Source organism: Mya arenaria, chromosome 9, assembly GCF_026914265.1.
Source record: "Mya arenaria isolate MELC-2E11 chromosome 9, ASM2691426v1".
Lineage (NCBI taxonomy): Eukaryota > Metazoa > Mollusca > Bivalvia > Myida > Myidae > Mya > Mya arenaria.
The window spans coordinates 12605442-12624788 of NC_069130.1; the positions used below are offsets into that span (position 1 = coordinate 12605442).

General features: G+C 33.4%; 1 protein-coding gene across 3 annotated transcripts; it reads left to right on the forward strand.

Moving 5' to 3' along the window:
- Positions 1-57: 57 nt before the first annotated feature.
- Positions 58-17535, forward strand: LOC128246951 (troponin T, skeletal muscle-like). Of its 3 annotated transcripts, none has more exons than XR_008263396.1 (12): positions 58-187; positions 1543-1571; positions 4262-4409; positions 5283-5369; positions 6552-6698; positions 6876-7088; positions 7658-7698; positions 8284-8322; positions 8672-8708; positions 9469-9646; positions 11320-11362; positions 16729-17535. XR_008263396.1 is itself a non-coding variant. In XM_052965530.1 (12 exons), the coding sequence occupies exons 2-11, from the start codon at positions 1552-1554 to the stop codon at positions 11328-11330; spliced, it is 897 nt and encodes a 298-aa protein (XP_052821490.1). In that variant the 5' UTR covers positions 58-187; positions 1543-1551; the 3' UTR covers positions 11331-11362; positions 16729-17535. The 3 variants fall into 3 exon arrangements, 2 of the variants coding, with proteins under 2 accessions (XP_052821490.1, XP_052821491.1); XM_052965530.1 differs by lacking the exon at positions 9469-9646 and adding an exon at positions 9292-9375 and having other exon boundaries at positions 11250-11362; XM_052965531.1 differs by lacking the exon at positions 9469-9646 and adding an exon at positions 9292-9375.
- Positions 17536-19347: the final 1812 nt, after the last annotated feature.

The window sequence follows — 19347 nt, forward strand, 5'->3', positions numbered from 1 at the left end:
GTTTTCTAGTCCCTATGAAGTATAATAACTGTTTGAGTCGCGCTAATGGTAAAAATTGCCATTGACTGGAAGAGTCTACTTTTTCACTAATTAGAGATCCTAGCAAACACGTACGCCTTCTGATTCCTTCTCCAACGCAGCTAAACGGAAATATAATAATTCGAGACTTTTCGCCAAACCAGTGCAGGTATGTTGAAATTTATTGTTTTAAATCTTACTCTAATATAAAATGTTGTTTCAGCAATTAACTTTTCTCGTGCGTTTCATATGGAACAGTTATTTTCTACAGAAATTCAATTTGCTGATAAGCCATTCTAGAACATTTTGACATGTATGTATGGAGATGTAGTTATAGGTCAAGGCCATTTCTGTGTAAACATGCATGCAAATAAGATCACATAAGAACAAATACAATTAACTTCATGTTTGACCACATTGACTCTAATTTTGGAAGTATGATGTTAATATTTATTATAGTTTTTATGATTAATCCACAAACTTATAATTTATTATTAATGCAATATAAAAATGTGAAACTGATACTAGTAGCTATGTATACTTGTCTAAAGGGTGGAAAAAAGCCATTCCAAGAACAAAATATGAGCAAAAAAATCTCATTCAAACACCGTTCAAGTATCTACTAATACAGAAAAAAATAATTTATTACCATACTCACGAAAAATTGCACCGAGATGACTTCCCCCATCTCTTTTCTACTGTTTTGATCATGTCATCTTGCTGAACCATGCATTCATGATTTGGTTTCCACCAATTACCTAAAGGAATGCATAGTTCAGTTACATGTAGAATTTTTGAGATACCTTTCTGAGCTTATATTCATAAAATATCTTAAGTCATTTCTTAAATAACTAAAGTCAATTTCCAAAAGTATTCATTGCCAAATTTTAAGAAAAATACAAGTGTTTTCAACATGAAAGTGTGTATTTTACATAGATATATTTAATGAAAATGAAGTATTTCAGATAGTATTCAGTTATATCATATGACCAGTAGAAAATGACACAAGTTAGGAAATGACTTAAGGTGTTTTATGAATACCAGCCCAGATTTGTTGAGATATCTGATGTGTTTTTTTTAAAAAGTGAACTTCAGCTTTTATTAGTAACAAACATACAGAATGAGCTGAAATTAGATAGTAAATCTTTGTTTTACACGGTTAGAAGTAGGTGTACAAATGGGGTGATGTCTGGCTTACCTTGTTTGTTGCATTTACTCAACAATGCTAGAAAATATGACCGTCCGAGACCTACCATATTTTCAACAATGATATCTGGGAGAAATATAAACTGCATTTAATTTTTTTTATTACAATTACGATGATTCATCTGTATAACTTACATACTTAGTAGTGTTATTTTTACTATAGAAAATTATCATATTTAAGCTTTATTACTATTTTAATAAAAATCTTGATTTGGATGGCATCTGTTTTTTTTGTTAACATCCTATAATGCAAATATGTATATTTGGGATTGCTTACATTTTATTTACATTACTACATGTACTTGCATTGTATTTCAGGTCCCAAGAATGTCAGACACAGAAGAACAGTAAGTAATAAAGCTACTGTATTTTTTTTATTTCATTCATTTACCAAAGAGTCAGTCACTCACCAGTACTAATCATTAACACATGTTTGCAAAATGCTCATAGACAGGATTATATGCAATTAATTATGAATATTAGTTAACCATCCCCTTCTATTGATATTATCTTCATTCCAAGTTGTAGCTCTGATAACAAAACTTATGATAATGGACTTGAGGAGATCATGTATTTGGTTTAAAGCAGCATTGCTCTGTTCTGGACATTATATTTGTTAACATTTATTAAATAAAGACCTAAATAGCAGATTGAAAGGTGTCAAGACATTAAGAATGTTGTCAATTTAATGATATGAAACCAGTGAGTGTACCATCACATAAAATCAAGTTTCTTTTCCCTTGAAGATAATTTTAGTGAAAAATGCACTTGAGCTTATTCCGGAAACAAAATCTACTCCAGATCTAGTTGAGGAGACATGAGTTGCTGCAGCATAAGGATGGTTAGCTGGAGGATGAGAACACTTTTTGTTGTCTGAGGCTCTGAATGTTCTCCCATGCCTTCCAGTGTTTGTTTTTTCTCATTTATTTTTCACATAGATATATATCAGCATACAGTTTTAAATTCTCAACCTACACAACAAATCTGTGCATTTTGATAGGATATATATATATACATACATTCAGAAACAAAGGATATATATATACATACATTCAGAAACAATAATGCTGGCACACGCACATGCACACGAACATGCCAGTGCTCACACACACACACACGCACACATACACATGCATACACACCCGATCGTATGATGTTTATACAATCGATGTCCCATGTATTAGCTTATATATCCTATCGTAAGTCCTACGATTTCTTTGTATCGCTAATTGTGTCTTTTATTATTAAGTTATATTGTAAGTTTATTTCCCATTTTTTATTGTGGGTTTCAAGTTTATTGTTGTTCAACGTTATTTGTTCTTCTATTTTAATCCTTAATTTTAAAAACATCAAGTATGCATCAAAGGATAGTGTTCTATTATTATACTTGGTTGAATTAGAATGTATGTAAAATTTCATTAGAATAATGAGAAAGTTGCAGATGTTGTTGCATTTGTTTTTTTTGTCACTGTTCCCAATAGAGCTTCACATTTACCTATAATTATTAGCTCACCTTAGCCGTAGGCTGAGGGTGAGCTTTTAGGATCGATGAATGTCTGTCGTCCGTTGTCTGTCGTGCGTCGTCCCTCCACACTCTATTGGTCACACTTTTGCCTCTATTGTCATGAAACTTGGTCAGGATGTTGGTCCCAGTAATTACTCCTAAGAGTTCAAATATGGGTCATCTGGATTGTAAAACTAGGTCACATGACCCAAAAATAGAAAAATCTTGTTAACACTCTAGAGGTAACATTTTCAGCCCAAGTAACATGGAAATTTGTCAGAAAGGTTGTTTCGATGATTTCTAGCTCAAATTCAAATATGGGTCATCTAGGGTCAAAAACTAGGTCACAGAGCCCAAATATGGAAAACCTTGATAGCACTCTAGAGGTAACATTTTCAGCCCAAATATCCTGGAAATTTGTCAGAAAGGTTGTTTCGTTGATTTCTAGCTCAGATTCGTATATGGGTCATCTGTGGTCAAAAACTAGGTCACAGAGCCCAAACATGGAAAAACCTAAGTCGCAAAGCCCAAATATGGGCAAACCTTGTTAACACTCTAGAGGTAACATTTTCAGCCCTAATATCATGGAAATTTGTCAGAAAGGGATTTCTAGCTCAAGTTTGAATATGGGTCATCTGGGGTCAAAAACTAGGTCACAGAGCCCAAATATGGAAAAACCTTGTTAACACAACAGTTTAGACTGATTTACAGGTGAGCGATGTAGGGCCATCATGGCCCTCTTGTATTGATTGTTGTTGAAGCTATGAAAATGGTTAATTTATTCCATAATTGTTGTGTTTCGTAACACTCTCAATTTAATAGATTCAATACATGAATTACAGAATGTACATTAACTACAATCAACAAATTTTAATTTAAAAAGCAGTTTGTTGGCTGGTATTGTTCTTAAAAGAAATTTGTAATAAAAGCTACGTAACGTAGTATCTATTGTAGATGTGTATATATTACAGTATTTTTTTTTTTCCACTCAACATTTTCTTCTAGGGCTTCAGTCCATTTTAATTCTGAACCAGGCGATGTTGTTGTTGCTTTGTTCAATATTACGTATAGGATATTATTTCTTTGCCTAGATTCTACAATTTTTTCTCAAAGAGACGTGCAGTTTATGTGATTTATTCTATATTTAATCAGCTGTAGTTTCGTTTCTGCAGAAATAGATTTAATGAGGGTCTGATATCTTATAAAATGGGTGTTCATTATGCCGTATTATTCAATATGATTAAAAACAAAAATAATTGGTCCTGTTATTGAAAATGTGTTCAAAATGTTTTATACCTTTTCATACTGATGTTTGTAGAATAGTGTGTTTCCTAAATTTTGAAAGTGCCTTCCAGTGTTGATAAGACCCAGTAGTTGTTGAAACCTTTTTTCTTTACATATTATATATAATATACACAAGGGCATGCAGGCGTTTAAGGAGTTGCAGCAATTAAGGAGCATGATGGATACATAGAATATAGTCCCTTATAAAATCAGTATTTTTATCCCCCCCCCCCCCCCATCTTATTCCAGTACTTATGAGGAGACGCTGCCCTCGTTTGAGGATTTGCAGCAGCGTAAGGAGCATAAGCTGGAAGATGATATGAAGGAATACACCGAGATGAGGAAGGCCGAGAAGGAACGCGAGGCACAGGACATAGCGGAGCTCAAGAAGAAAAGGGTACATATATGGATAGCCTATGGGTTTTTTCTAGAGCTTGGGGCAGGGGCTTTTTTCACAGACTGGAAGAGTGGGGTCTTATCTGTTGTATATAGCTTCTCTGATTTTTGCAAAAAAAGGGCAAGGTATTGTCTTAACCTTGGTGTCATTGTCTGCAGCAGCAGTTTCATCTTTGGTCAAAAGCTTAAACCTTTGCCACAACTTGAAAACAATTCAAGATATCTAATCTTGGGACACAGAAATTGCTAATGACAAAATAGGCAGATGTACATAAAGGGGAATAACTCTGACTTGGAGTTATGCCCCTTGTTTTACTGCAAAAACAACAACAGATGAGCGTTGGCATTCACTCCTTGCCACTATAGGGCTTTTGGAAAGGGTCCCTACCCCTCCCAGGCTGTGAGAAACTATCTAAGGCTTGTTGTAGACAGGGGTCCAGCCTCATGAGTTCGTTTTTCTTACTTTTGGGAAAGGGATATTACAACTGTCTACATCAGCACAGCTACATGTATATTTAAACCACACTAAGACTTACTTGAGACTTTCTTATAGTATATATATATATGTTCTATTGGTAATGACAATTAATATTCGTGTAACATTTAGTAATTTCATGCTCTTTTTGTTGAAAGCGTTGCAAATATACACAAGAGGGTAAGAGTGGTCTAGTGGTTCAGGTTTCCGCCATTTCATTAGAGGTTGTGGGTTTGATACCCATCAACGGGATGTCCTCATGGCCTCTCAAAATGGAGACCAGTACTGGCTTCTGTGAAGGAATTAGACTCTAGTGTGTATCTATAAGCTTTTGTCACAATGGAGATAAAATAAATAAAAATAAACTTACCGAAAATTACACAATATGTTGTGTTGCAGGCTGAGCGTCAGTTGGAACGTGTGGAGGAGGAGAAGAGGATGGCAGAACAGCGACGTGAAGAAGAGGCACGCAGGAAGGTTGAGGAGGTAAGTGTCTTTGACTTCCCTGTTAATGTAGGCTTTATATGGGAATGGAGTAACAACACGGGACATGCGATATTGACAGAGAACACAGAGGGGATGTTCACATTAGTGTTGTTCTGATGGTGGATTAATGATCACAAATTGATCGACAAGGTCAACATGGAAGAATATCAATAGAAATTTTGTCATTATCAATTATTGAAATGATTGAAAGTATATCTTTTTTCTTTTGGGCTATTTTACCAATTGTTTGTACAAGCATGAACATATTTTTCATTAATCGATAATCTATAGGTTTTCAATCTCCGATAATCTATAGTAAACTTTGGTCCCATTCCTAACACTTATTCACATCAATGATAACTGTAAGCCTGTTTTGTGAATCCCAATATATATATCATTTTTGTTAAATAAAAAAATGTAAAAAGAATGAAAGAAATACGTATGCATTTTCATGATAGATTGTTAAAAGTTTCTTAGATTATCTCTTCAACTTACCGGTAGTTATGGATTCTTCAAAGATTTTTATGAAAACTTGGTTATGATATCTGTAATTTAATGAATAGGTGTTTGATTAGGAATTCACAATGATATTTTTAATTCAGATGTCAAACAAGAACACTTAACATTGAATCATTGCAAAATCACATTAAAAACATAATTTTGAACCTCAAATTTTAAAAAATGCAAATGACTGGATTTGGCAATGCATATCTAGCTGGTTTCAAACCAAGGGACCTACTCATCAAATTCAAATCACTGCAATATTTTCAAATTAAATTATGCTGATAGCATTCATAAAGAAATATCAATTAATTTTTATACATTTATATGGATGATGTCTGTTAATATTAGGAGGGTAGGCAGGGAATGTGGATTTGGATTGTTGGGTGAAAGTTCATGGAAGAAGTTTACATGATTGGATCATAGACTGTTATGCTGATAATCATCTCCTGAGCGAAAAGAAGGGACCCTAGACGCCATGCTGATAATATTTCACCTTACAGATAATTCTTTCATTATTTTGGAGGTGCGTAAGCATTGTAAGGATGAAGAAAAGGAGAAGCATTGTAATGAGTAAGATCGTCGGTGTATGTAGGCTGAGAAGAGGAAGGGACCAAAGACTCCATGCTGATGGTATTCACCATGAAAAAAAATGATGAATTTTAAAATTAATATTTTCAGGAGGAGCGTAAGCGTCGTAAGACTGAGGAAGAGGAGAAGCGTCGTCGGGAGAAGGAGCGTCGCCGTCAGGAGGCAGAGAAAAGGAAAGGACCCAAGACTCCCAACTTTACCATTGTGAAGAAGGAAGGTGGTGGCTCCTCAGAAGAGGTTGGTGGAATCCTGAAGTATAAATAGTCTGAACCATATTCTGAATTGATTTTCTCAGTTGAATATGTGGCTCTTATCACATCAAATCCTTGAGCTGTATACAATTTCACCACAGACGGCAATTAGGAATCTAACATTAATAAAAATGATGGTAACTGTATGATATGATCTTTTCAGGACACTGAGAAGAAGGCTCCTCAGAAGACTAAGGAAGACCTTGAACGCGAAAAGAAGGCTGAGCTGTCCAAGCGGATGGGCCCCCTTCCGGACATTGGTTCCCTGAACCAGGAGCAGCTCAAGGAGAAGGCCAAGGAGCTGCATGACCAGATTTGGAATGTTGTCAGCAACATGTACAACATGATGGAGAGGTACAAGAGACAGCAGTATGACGTGAGTGCAACTTTAGGTTTGATTTGTACAAATTAATTATGGCTCCATTATGGACAATACTTCTATCTGTTCTCTATGTGATAACTAACTTTTCATTGGTATTTGTAAAACATTTTAAGTCATTTCTTTCCTGACTTAAGGCGATTTAAATTCTTAACATTTTCATACTCAAATTAAAGAAAAGTATAATTATGTATATTTTTCCTAATTTTTGTATTTTTTTGCATTTTCACAATTAAGGAGCTCAAATGATGTTGTAAATATCGCATATCATTTCAGTATTTCAATAAATATTTTAACTGAATATATTTAATAAGAGTTTAAACGGTGAGTTGTCGTTTAATTTAAGAATATCATATTGTCATAGCTTCAGTGAAGTGGGCTTTGGGGTCATTTGAAAAACCTTCCCCATAACTCAAAACCATTCAAATGGACTAAATTCACATGTAACTGGTGACAATAAGCAGATATTAGCATACACTTGTGGTGCTCATGCCCTCTGATTCATAACTTTGCTTATTGGTTTAGAAGAAAATATCAAAATATTTCAATGTTTCCTGTTCCTTCAGATTGTGGAGCTTCAAGAAAGAGCACGTGCCATGAGCAAAACGTAAGTTTATTAGAATATTTGTTAATGTGCCTTAAAGAAAACCTTTCATGCAACAAGTGTGTTCTAGGTAGGGTGAGAGTGGTCTAGTGGTATATTGTTGTCAGCGTCTCACCTAAGAGGTTGTGGGTTTGATCCCCACAAAGGGTACATTTCAAGACAAAAAGGGACACCAGTACTGGTTACTCTCCTGGAAAACTGACATGAGAGAGACTCATAACTCATATCAGCATTCTGATTCAGCTGTCTTGGCAAACAAGTTCATACGTTTAAACAAAATGTGTCTGTGAGTTAATTTTCAGTCAATTGAATATAATCGTGAAGTACAGTTTATGGTATAAATGACCTCTATTATATTTTTATATATATTATAGTAAAATATATGTCACGGTAACAATACCTATACAGGTTGTGAGAAGGTGTGTAAGCAGTCACGTAGGTCATTCAGTAGAGCACTTGCCTGTAGGCAAGGTTCCTGGGTTGGAAACCCCATCAGGCTGCACAATTTTCACCCTGTGACATATACTGTCAGTAAAGGGTAAAACTTACATGTACAATAATAACATGATTCCCATGTTTTTCTTTCAGGAAGAAGAGGGGCCTTGCAAGTGTTCAGGTGGATGACTCGTAAGTAAAAGCTAGATTTTAACGTTGTTTGTTTTTAGAAATAAGTTCAGGTATTTTTAATGTGCAAAAGCTTTAACCTTGATCATAGCCATTCAAGATATTCAAATGAAATTTGGTACACATGTTTCCAGAGACAATGCACATCAAAGCTGATTTATGCCCTATGACTATCAGCATACATGTGTTGGCATTTGCTCTGCATCATGTGTGCATTATTGTACAGAAAAATGTGGCATCACAAGTACAAAAAGATGTATGAAAGTATTACATTATAATTGCAAAACCACAAGTATTATTATAATTGTCTTGATTTACCTGACATTTTATTGAGATCAATCTTCTCTTTCAGATATGACAGAATGAATGACAGATTTGGAAACGCACCAGTAAGTTATTCAAGTCAATTTTTGTGAAAGAAGATCAGATTATGATTGGATGCACATGGCTCATGTATTACATTATTTTTCTCTCTAATTTAAGAATGTATTGTTTACCTTTTAATCAACTGGTTAATTTTGATGGAAATAATGCTATTTATTTTCTTATGTTTTATAAGATTTGAAAATTTTACTGCAAATGTAACTTTTTAAACGTTTTATGCTTGATCTCTACATGAAGAGTTTGTATAAGCAAATAGATAACCAACTTTCCATTTGACTTTTTATTCAACATAGTGACAAGTTGTTTCATTACCTACGAGGTCATCTGTGAAATTATTCATAAAAACTTGCAAGGGAAAAAATATGCTATGGATGGATAGGACAACTTTGCATCATTATAATTTTGTACATCTCTTACAGTTGGCTATAAACCCTTCCAATCTAAATGGAACCTGATATTTTCCCAAAAAACAAATCTAATGCTGGAAAGTAAATATGTTTTAAAGGAATTAAATGGATATAAATTGTTAAACCGGTACTTGTAAATTTGAAACAGATGACATTTTGTGAACTAACTTTAAATTTTCAGCCAAAAATTCTTGTTGCAAATAAGTATGAGGCAAACCTAGATCGCCGCTCCTGGAAAGACAAAGTTGATGCTTACAATAAGAAGGTAATGAGAGTGGAAACAATATTCTGTACAAACATGTATACATCACCTCATTATCATCATATATCATTCTCCCCCTCACCTGAAACTTTTTAGCCCAAAATCCTGCTGTGCAGTAAATATGAGAGGCATACAGACCAGCGCTCTTTTGACCAACGCTACAAATTGTATGAAGAACTTTCTGCTGATAAGCCCCTCCCAGAAATGTTGAGGCTTCAGGCTTACGGACCAGATAGCCAAGAAGAATAACATTGCCACGACAACGGTTGCCAAGGTGATGAGAGAAGGTGACATGGATGGCATGTTATATACCCGCAGCCTTATGTTTACCTGTAACTCAAATAAACAATCCCTGTGCATGACCAATTATACATCTTTATGTATGCCGCTCTGTTTCAAGGATGTTTCCTGCAAAAAATGTCAGACCAAGAAATGATGTGAAAATTTTGGTTGGAAGTTGATGGTAAAAGTCTCGTGCCTACAGATAATGCTGAATGCCCATTTCTTCCTGTAACTCTTGTCACCTTAATACTTCCAAGCCAATGGCCATCACTGTCATGAATCATACTTATTACAGCGCATACACAAGACATCATTTCAAAAATATAAAAAAAACTAGCGCAAAACACCTTTTTTCCCTACTGAGTTTATGGAAATCTGGGAAAATGATAAAAAAATGGCACTTATGATTAACAACTAACAGCTATCCTATCTGTTTGTTTATCTGTCTGCTCTATTCATCTACCAAAATTAATCATTTTATTAATGTAAAAATTAATTAATAAAGTTCTTTATAATATTAGGCTAGCACATTGCCTATGATTGTGTCTTGCACTGGCTTTGAGATGCAGTCTTGTGGTATTAACAGACATCAATGCCCAAACAAATTAAAAAAAGAGAGTCAGGTCAAGGCCATATGTCTTTTTTTTATAGATTTATTTACATTGTGGCATTAATGTCATATGCATAACCTTATAACATCATGTATTAATATCAGACATGTATAATAATGACATTATCATACATGCAAATATTTAGTATTTATATCATATATGTAAACCTGGTGATGCATGCCAACTTAATTGTTTCACAAATATGTATTATAAATAACTACATATATACAATATATATGTTTAACATGTTGTTGATTACTTTGTGTTACATAAGATTTCAAATACATGTAATGAAAATTGTTCCAAAGCAAGTTATGTAAACTATTCTTAATCTTATTTCAATATTTTCTGCATTTAGCATCGTCTTTTTCAAATGGAATGGTCATAGTTGAAAGGAAAGTTATTATTAATCTTGCAAACGTGCATAAAAGATGGAAGATTTTGAATGGAAAAAATACTGCCAGAGTAGCTTTTTAAAAAAATTGATGGCAAGGTTGACATTGATATTGAAAATTTTAATCTTTAGCTATGAAATTTAGATATGATTTAGTCATGTTTAATCTTAATTGTCAGTTATGCTTTTAAAAGTGAGTATTTAAAGATGACGATGCCTGTTGTTACAGGAATCAGTGTTCGAATTGTTTTTCACCCATCACTCATACAAATATCTGCGGCCCTCATAGATGCTTTAAACAGATATCTTTTTAATAATCAATAATCACAGCTTTTTGCCAATGACTTTTAAACACATTTTTATCAGGGCCTCATGTCATAGAACTTGTGCATCTAACAGTGACCACTATGCATACGCTATTTTCATTTGCTATGTAAAAAAAGAATAATGAAAGGAAAAAGGAAACCCTATCACTCTATCTTAGCCGGCTTTGCCTTAAAATGAATGTGAACTTTGAGTAGTCCATTTGAGAAAGAGATGCATTTTAAATATAAGTAAAGTCCTCACGCTGTCGTGTTGTTCTTTTGCAGGAGGACCTTTTAGAACTAAATAAAGTATATTCTGACTATATCGTTAATCAGGCAGATACGTACTTTACAGGAGGATATTGATTTAAGCCTGAAAACATTTTATGCGTTTGCATGTAAGTATACAGCGTTGGTGTGGTCAAAATGCTGCGCCCGCACAACACTCCAGCATGGGTTTTGACATTGTGTCATAGCTTTTTCTCTGCAGAAATATATTGAGTGACCCACATGTTTACATGTTTGGCTTTTTAAATCTTAGATTCTAAGCTTTAAGCTTCATAATACAAAAATTCTCAAAATAATACCTTTATGTCTGCAGTGGTTATGTTTTAAAATATGATGTCATTTTCACTGTCATTCATTGTTTACTTAACATCATTGTTATTTATGTATTACAATTTCAGTGAAACTTTTGCTGTTGCATTGGCTCACCTGAATTTAGTTCATTGAAGTTGTGATGCATTAACAATACTTAATTAAAAGTACCAACATTTTTCTTACTTCTATAGAGTATTTGAATTTGCGCATTAAAGAAATACCCATTTTTGGGGGGTTTACGTAATTAGAATGTTACATTCTACCGTAGGGTTGATGGTACCAAGTGCCAGAACACTTTACTTTAAAATGGTCATTTGTAAAGACATGAAAAGCTTATAAGAAACTCTTTCAAACCATGCTGGAGTGTGTTTTTCTTGATATATGTTGTAGTAGAGATGGACGCATGGCGAATAATGTGCACATTGCTTAGTGAGGTATAAAGAGATTTGTTGTCTGGAGTTATTTCTCCTTACCTGTAATACAATGAAATAACTCATTTGAAACTGAAATTCAACAAAACACTTTAAATCAACCATGATTTTTTTCTAATGTAAAGCACCTTTTTACATATATTGCACAACAGGTCTATGATGGAAAATTGGGCAAATTCTTAGGACAGTATGTAATTTAGCTGTTTTGTGTCTACTATTGTAGAGTTTTGAACATTCTGCTTTGGGGTAATTCTTGACACCAGATCCATTCTATAGGTCTGTCATACATGCCCTACAAAGTCCCATAAATCTGTTACAATAGACCTACCAATTTCTGATTATGTCAGGCTCTCAGAATCATGGGTATTTTCTGCAATAGTCCTACGATTGCCCCATGCCCCACAAAAGATCTATGAATATTACTGTCATGGGTTAATCATTAGACTATAATTCCATCTAACGACTGTTGGGGGAACATCTGAAGGTTTGACTTTGATAGCCTTGTCCAATTTTTCCACGACAGTGAGTCACTCATTTTTTATATAGAAAACTCTACTACCGGACACCGAAATCCACTTTTCTAAAACCTTTGTCAGTCCCTACTGTCAAAGCCCCTTCGTCTGACAAAAGCATTATCATTTATTGTATCAGAATGTCTTAAGTTATCAGAATGACTTCAAAAACGGGTTTTGGAGACTTTCATATAGTACTAAAAAGTTAATTATTTAAAAGAAGTTCTCTATATACCTCATTTCTCTGCCTGCGTAGGAAATTTCTTAAATCTTTTGTACAATGTATAATTACTCTTTTCTGGTTTCAGACAGCAATGTATACTGCACATTTCACTCCTGTATTATGTGCCAGCACTTCTTTGCACCAAAATATCAAATGCTCTGTTTTTAGTATTCAGAAATGAATAAACACACACTTTCTCACTTTATCGTTCTTGATTAGTTGTTTAAAGAACTAAAACATTAAATACTTTAACTGTAGATTTTCTAAATGAATAACATGTTTATGATTGTTTTCTTTGATCTGGAAAACATGTTGTTTCATTTTAATACATAAAACTCGTACTAATCAGTTAAAAATGTTAAATTGTGAGTAAAATTGTCTAAAATGATATTAACTTTAGTGGTTTTTAATTAACTGTGATCGTTTAACTTTGGCATTGATATTGTTTTTATTTCTTTTCAGTAGCTTAGCTTTTGATTTATTTTTAGCTCGTCTGTTTTACGAAGAAAAAGTCGAGATATTGGTGTAGCCTTGGTGTCATTGTTGTTAACGTTCTGCAAAAACTGCCATTACTTAAAACTGTTTAAGATGTTCAAATGAAACTTGGTACACATGTGTTGCCAGAGACTAACTCAAAACTGCATGTTCAAGACATTTAAATGAAACTTGGTACACATGTGTTGCCAGAGGCTAACTCAAAACAGTTCAAGAAGTTCAAATGAATCATGGTACATATTTGTTGCCTGAGGCCAACTCAAAACTGTTCAAGAAGTTCAAATGGAACTTAGTACACACATGTGTTGCCTGAGGCTAACTCAAAACTGTTCAAGGGATTCAAATGGAACTTAGTACACACATGTGTTGCCAGAGACTAACTCAAAACTGCATGTTCAAGACATTTAAATGAAACTTGGTACACATGTGTTGCCAGAGACTAACTCAAAACTGCATGTTCAAGACATTTAAATGAAACTTGGTACACATGTGTTGCCAGAGGCTAACTCAAAACTGTTCAAGAAGTTCAAATGGAACTTAGTACACACATGTGTTGCCTGAGGCTAACTCAAAACTGTTCAAGGCGTTCAAATGGAACTTAGTACACACATGTGTTGCCTGAGGCTAACTCAAAACTGTTCAAGGGATTCAAATGGAATTTAGTACACACATGTGTTGCCTGAGGCTAACTCAAAACTGTTCAAGGGATTCAAATGGAAGTTAGTACACACATGTGTTGCTTGAGGCTAACTCAAAAGTGTTCAAGAAGTTCAAATGAAACTTGGTACACATGTGTTGCTTGAGACTAACTCAAAACTGCATGTTCAAGACTTTCACACATGTGCTGCCAGAGACTGACTCAAAACCGTTTAAGACATTGAAATAAAATGTTGCCAGAGGCAATATGCACATGGCCCATTACTCTGGCTTTAAAAGTTCTAGAGTTATGCCCCTTTTTCGACCAAGATCAATAACAGACAAGTGTTGGCGTATGCTGTGCGGTGCTCTTCTTTATTTCTGATTATTTTTATTTTTGGTATTTGAAACACTGAACGTCTAACATTGCTTAAAAAATATACCGTAACTGGGAGCTATTGGGCATAATGCAGATTAAAGAAATATTTTTTTCTGTTGAAATGGTTTTAAAGTAAAGATAGTATTTTATTTATAATAGATCTTTATACTCAAAATTCTTTTTAGTTTCATTTTAAAGTAGAGATTCTGTTCTTAGTATTTTGTATACATAGCAATATAAAATTATGTTTAAGATGTTAGCAGATCATTCATCACATTTCTGCCATCATCATGTACACTAATAACATGATATTCCATTTTCTTTGTAAATTTGTTATAAATGTTCTCATTTTATGAACAGTTTGATAAGAGTTTGTCACTTGATTTACTGGAATATGTTTGACTTGGAATCAATGTAGAGCAAAGTAAGGTCATTTCAACCCCCTGGTAATTCAGAGCCCCTGCAACTCCACCGGATATATAGACTTCTTTGTTACTTTACATGGCTTGCTAATTTTAAAATGAATTGACTTTGTCCTACTTCAAGTTTGGGTCACATATGACATCATCCAGGATCCTTTTGGTGATTTGATTTAAAAAAAAAGATTTTTATCAAAATTATATTCCCTTCAGTAAGCGAAGTTTTAGCTTATTTTCAAATCCGTTTCTAAATAGAGTTCCATTTTTATATTTCCTAAATTATTTTTAATGGTTTCTTACACCTTATAGTAATAGGTTAAGTGTGCTTTAGTGCTGAAAAACCTTTGTTCTAAGAATTGTCAGGGTGTTGATATTTACTGAAAAGAATATAGCATACATGTTATTAGTGTTTATGTTTGTGTCTCTAATGGGATCGCAGGACAGATTCTGATATAAATGTAAAAAATGCTCCGCCCAAATTCCATTAAGTCATTTATGCGTTTCATTTAGTAGGTTATTCATCATTTTGCGCATGCAAATTGGCTAGTACAGACATTGGCGCCAACTCTCAAAATTTAATATGTATTTTTGATTTTAGTGCAAAAAAGAAAAATATGTTTGTTTCTGGTTTCCAGACCTTCCTCATTTTTTTGCTCCATCTGTACATGTTTTTATTGCCTTGAGGAATTTAATAGATATCAGCGATGCTAAACTGAGTGTATCGATGAATGTAGAGATGTTATAAATAATTTAACCTATAGCTTTTGGAAAAGTATAATGAAAAAGAATTGTTTATAAAAAAGAAATGAAACCAGAAGCATGCATATTATTTTTTAAGCCCCTCTGGTATCAATTGGTAACTGGAGTATTTGTGAAATAAAGTTACTGGCCCAAAGGTACGTGGGTATTTTGCGTAAAGAGGAACTACTATTGTTTTCTAGAGCTCTGTTCTATACAATCATAAGAGACCATTTCAAAGCAGATTTAAATTTAAACGATTGCTTTCTTAGCAAATAAGCAATTATTTTAAAATATGAGATATAATGTATGAACAGGGCTTTTAGAATTTGAATTTGAAGTTAAGTGTAAAGAATGAGATATAGTTTTAAAATAAAACCTATATTAAAATGAACAATGATGTATTTTAGTGGGGGATTTTTATTGTTCAAAGGGAATGTTTTAACTTGTTAAAAAGGGTCAGTGTTAGATATATCTGTGGTTTTGTGTGAGATGGCATCCTTCAGCTCTGTCTCTGAGATAAGACATGTTTTAAAGACAAATCACATGTCATCGCAAGAAGTTATGATGTCCAAATGAATTAGCTGGATTTTTCCATTCACTGCCTTCAGAAGTGAGGCATTAGGAGTTGTTTTTGTACAGATTTCTAATACTTGTCAATAGGCAAATTTAATTAAAAAAAATAATTTTGTTGTATTTATTACCAAATAAATTGTGAGCCTGGTGAACTGTGCCATAATTTTTAGTATGCAACTTATGCTTATAACAATGAGAACAAAGTATTCATTTTACAATATTTATAGGAGAAAAAACATTCTCAGTGTGATTTGTCTTGAAAGTGTACTTTAGAGAAATCTGAGAAGTTTTTCGATCGGGGTGAAAAGTATCAATATGACATTTCAATATAATTCTAAGAAATTAACTTGAAAAATATCATTATATATATAAAAAAGAAATAAAATATATTGATAATGATGTGGGTTTTTTTTTTCAAGAAAACTCTAAGCATTGTATCGAAATGCCATATTATTATTATCAAACAATACAAAAGGACTGAAGGGCCATAGTTTAGTGTCTAAGCTATGTGATGATCACTTTGGGAGAGAAAAAAACTGGTTAATTTCCCTTTAAGTATATTATTTGCTCACATAATTTAATTTTTGGTTTTCTCTGTTACAGACATACATCAGCCAGTGAACAACATACAAGACAGGGCCAAATTGGCTGTCGACCATAGTTTTCATATAAAAAATGTGTATCCTATTATTATTAAAGTTAGTTTTGAAAATGAGTCTTTCATATGATAAAAGTTCATTCCTTCTATTTTTCAGAGATATCCACCTCTTTTCGTGCTTTCTTCTCTGTGTTCTGCTGTCACCATGACAACCAACAAATACCTCATCAATTGCGTTGTCCATTATCAGTGTGTCAGTCTGAGTTTTCAGTGTCTCGTCATCGATCCTTGGACAATCTTCTCACCATCAGAGTGCCTTAATTTTCAAGCTTTCGACACAAAATTGTGCTTCATACCAAAAGCTTTAGTTTTCAAGCTTTCGAAAAAAAATCATGCTAAATTGCATCTCAAACTGTTTATATGAGGATTCTTTTGGAAGTTTTATGGATGTAAAACTTTTTAGACGTTTAATTTTTTGGCTTAAGTTTGTTTTATTATATGCCTTTTTTATGTATGAGTTCATGTTAATGATATATCTGTTAACCTTGGCAACCGTTGATGTTTCTTTTCTTATGTTTTACAAATTTGTATAAATATTTATTGTGTAACTGTGTATATAGTGTGTTGACTTTTGTTTAAATCTTTAAAATTCTTTTCTTGAAAACCAAACTAATTTTATTGAAATACAAAGTTGTAATTTGGTTTGTATAGTGATCAACTAAGTTGTTATTGTGTTTGAATAGTGAAAAGGTTTTAAATAGGGTATTTCTTTTTTAAAAGTCAATGTAGAATTAACAACATAATAGTAGATATTTTAAATTGATTGAACAAATATTAACTCTGTCTCTTGTATGTATGTGATCATCTGTGTATAATACACTGTCTAGCTGCTAAAATGTTGCTCCTTGTATGTATGCCTGTTAACAACCGATGTATTAACAATAAAGTTAAAAAACTAAAAATCTTACTGTTGTAACGTATTATGTACATTCCTCTGGTCTTGCATCTCATGCAAAAATAGCAGACATATTTGCGTCACTTTGTCTGTTGTTTTTGTACATGATACAGTTGTGGTCGGCATCACACATTCGTTTTCAATCATTTCTTATGATTTTTTTTTGTAGAATCCTCAAATTTAGTATCCACATTTGTTTCTCCTTTGTCAAGAGATGATCCCGTTAATGTAGGTCAACGGTCAATGTGACCTTTTCTAGAAATTCTGGCCAATAATTTGTGAATGACTTGTTGTAGAGTACTCAAACTTTGTTTACATATTGGTTATGACTGTAGATGAACCCTATTGTTTTTGGGCCGGTATGTCAAAGGTCAAGGTCGTGGCCTAAAACGGTTTCAGAACAAAAGATTGTGAATGACGTTTTGTAGAGTTCTCAGACATAGTTTGCATATTTGTCGTGGTCAGGTTAATGACTATATTGTTATTAGGGACTGTAAGTCAAAGGTAAGGTCGTGATGACATTGACTGAAACAGTTTCCGATCAATCAGGTGTGAATGACATGTAGTCTTAAAAATGGTCATTGTCAAAGATGGTCCCCATTGGTTTATGGGTCAAAGGTCAAGGATGTTATAACCTTAATTTGAAAACGGTTTCCGCCCAGTTTATTCGGAATGTTTAATTATGTAGTCCTCGAACTCAGTATGGTTAATAATCATGACTACTAGATGACCCTATTTTCAGGTCTACGGTCACGTCGAAAACGGTCCAACAAATGTTGATCTCAACTTCCTTAAATTAGGTAGGAATATTGGTCACAACAAGTTGATGAACTCTTTTTGATTGTGTGTTCAATAGGTCAATGCCGTAGAGACCTTTATTTCCAAAACGGTTTCCGCTCTGTACATCTAAATGATCCTACGGTTCTCAAATTTGCTTTAACATTGGTATTAAATAGGGTTCGACAATGATATGCCACACTCCAGGCACAAATTTCTCGAAACTTCTTAAGCTTATTTCAAAAAGCCAAAATATAAACTCAAAAATTGAATTTTGATAAATAAAAATGGTTTATTGTTATTATCTTAACGAAGTTAATATATTGCAAATTATTAAAAAACAAACAAAAATAGTGAGCTTAGCTAAATCCTGTTATAAGGAACTTAAGGCTTTACGAGTAATTGGAGTCTGTGGCCCATTTAGTTATGTTAATGCGTTCTTAATCACCAACACTTAAACAATCTTTAAGAAACAGCTCTTCAAACTCTTAGGTTAAAAAATGTATTTTATATAATATATGATTATATTATATTCTATGCTAAAATATATTGTGTACACGTATGTAACATGTCCAAATTACAGGGGCGTAGCTAGACCTAAAAAACTTGTAGGCCCGATGGTTCTCTGTGAGTTTAGTGACTTTTATATGTGCATTACACACACTTAATTATAATTATATTTGCAATGCTTACAGTACAATCATGCAATACACCCTGCATGTAGTTTAAACACCAAACTGGTTCAAATAATGCAAACTTTTGAGTTGTTCAGTGTTTGAGTAGCTATTAGTTTTTACTGCATTTTGGGGGTATTTAAATTTTACCATTTAAAAAAAAAGAAAAAAGTTGTAGGCCCAAGCCTACAAGGCCTATATATGTAGCTAAGCCACTGAAATAATACCCGCATATCAATAGACGGGAGGATCAACGAAGCTATATATGCTGAATTTAATATGAAATAGTGGAATTTTTCGAGTACATGTATTTAAGTTTTAGGAGTTATTGCATCAGAGCTGTATTTAGATGCCGATATGAAATATGATG

Excerpts from the sequence above, each read along its gene's own strand:
- LOC128246951 (XM_052965530.1), top strand. The coding sequence starts at position 1,552 with ATGTCAGACACAGAAGAACA. Across the intron at positions 1,572-4,261 it reads ATGTCAGACACAGAAGAACA|TACTTATGAGGAGACGCTGC; the intron begins GTAAGTAATAAA and ends ATCTTATTCCAG. Across the intron at positions 8,323-8,671 it reads AGTGTTCAGGTGGATGACTC|ATATGACAGAATGAATGACA; the intron begins GTAAGTAAAAGC and ends CTTCTCTTTCAG.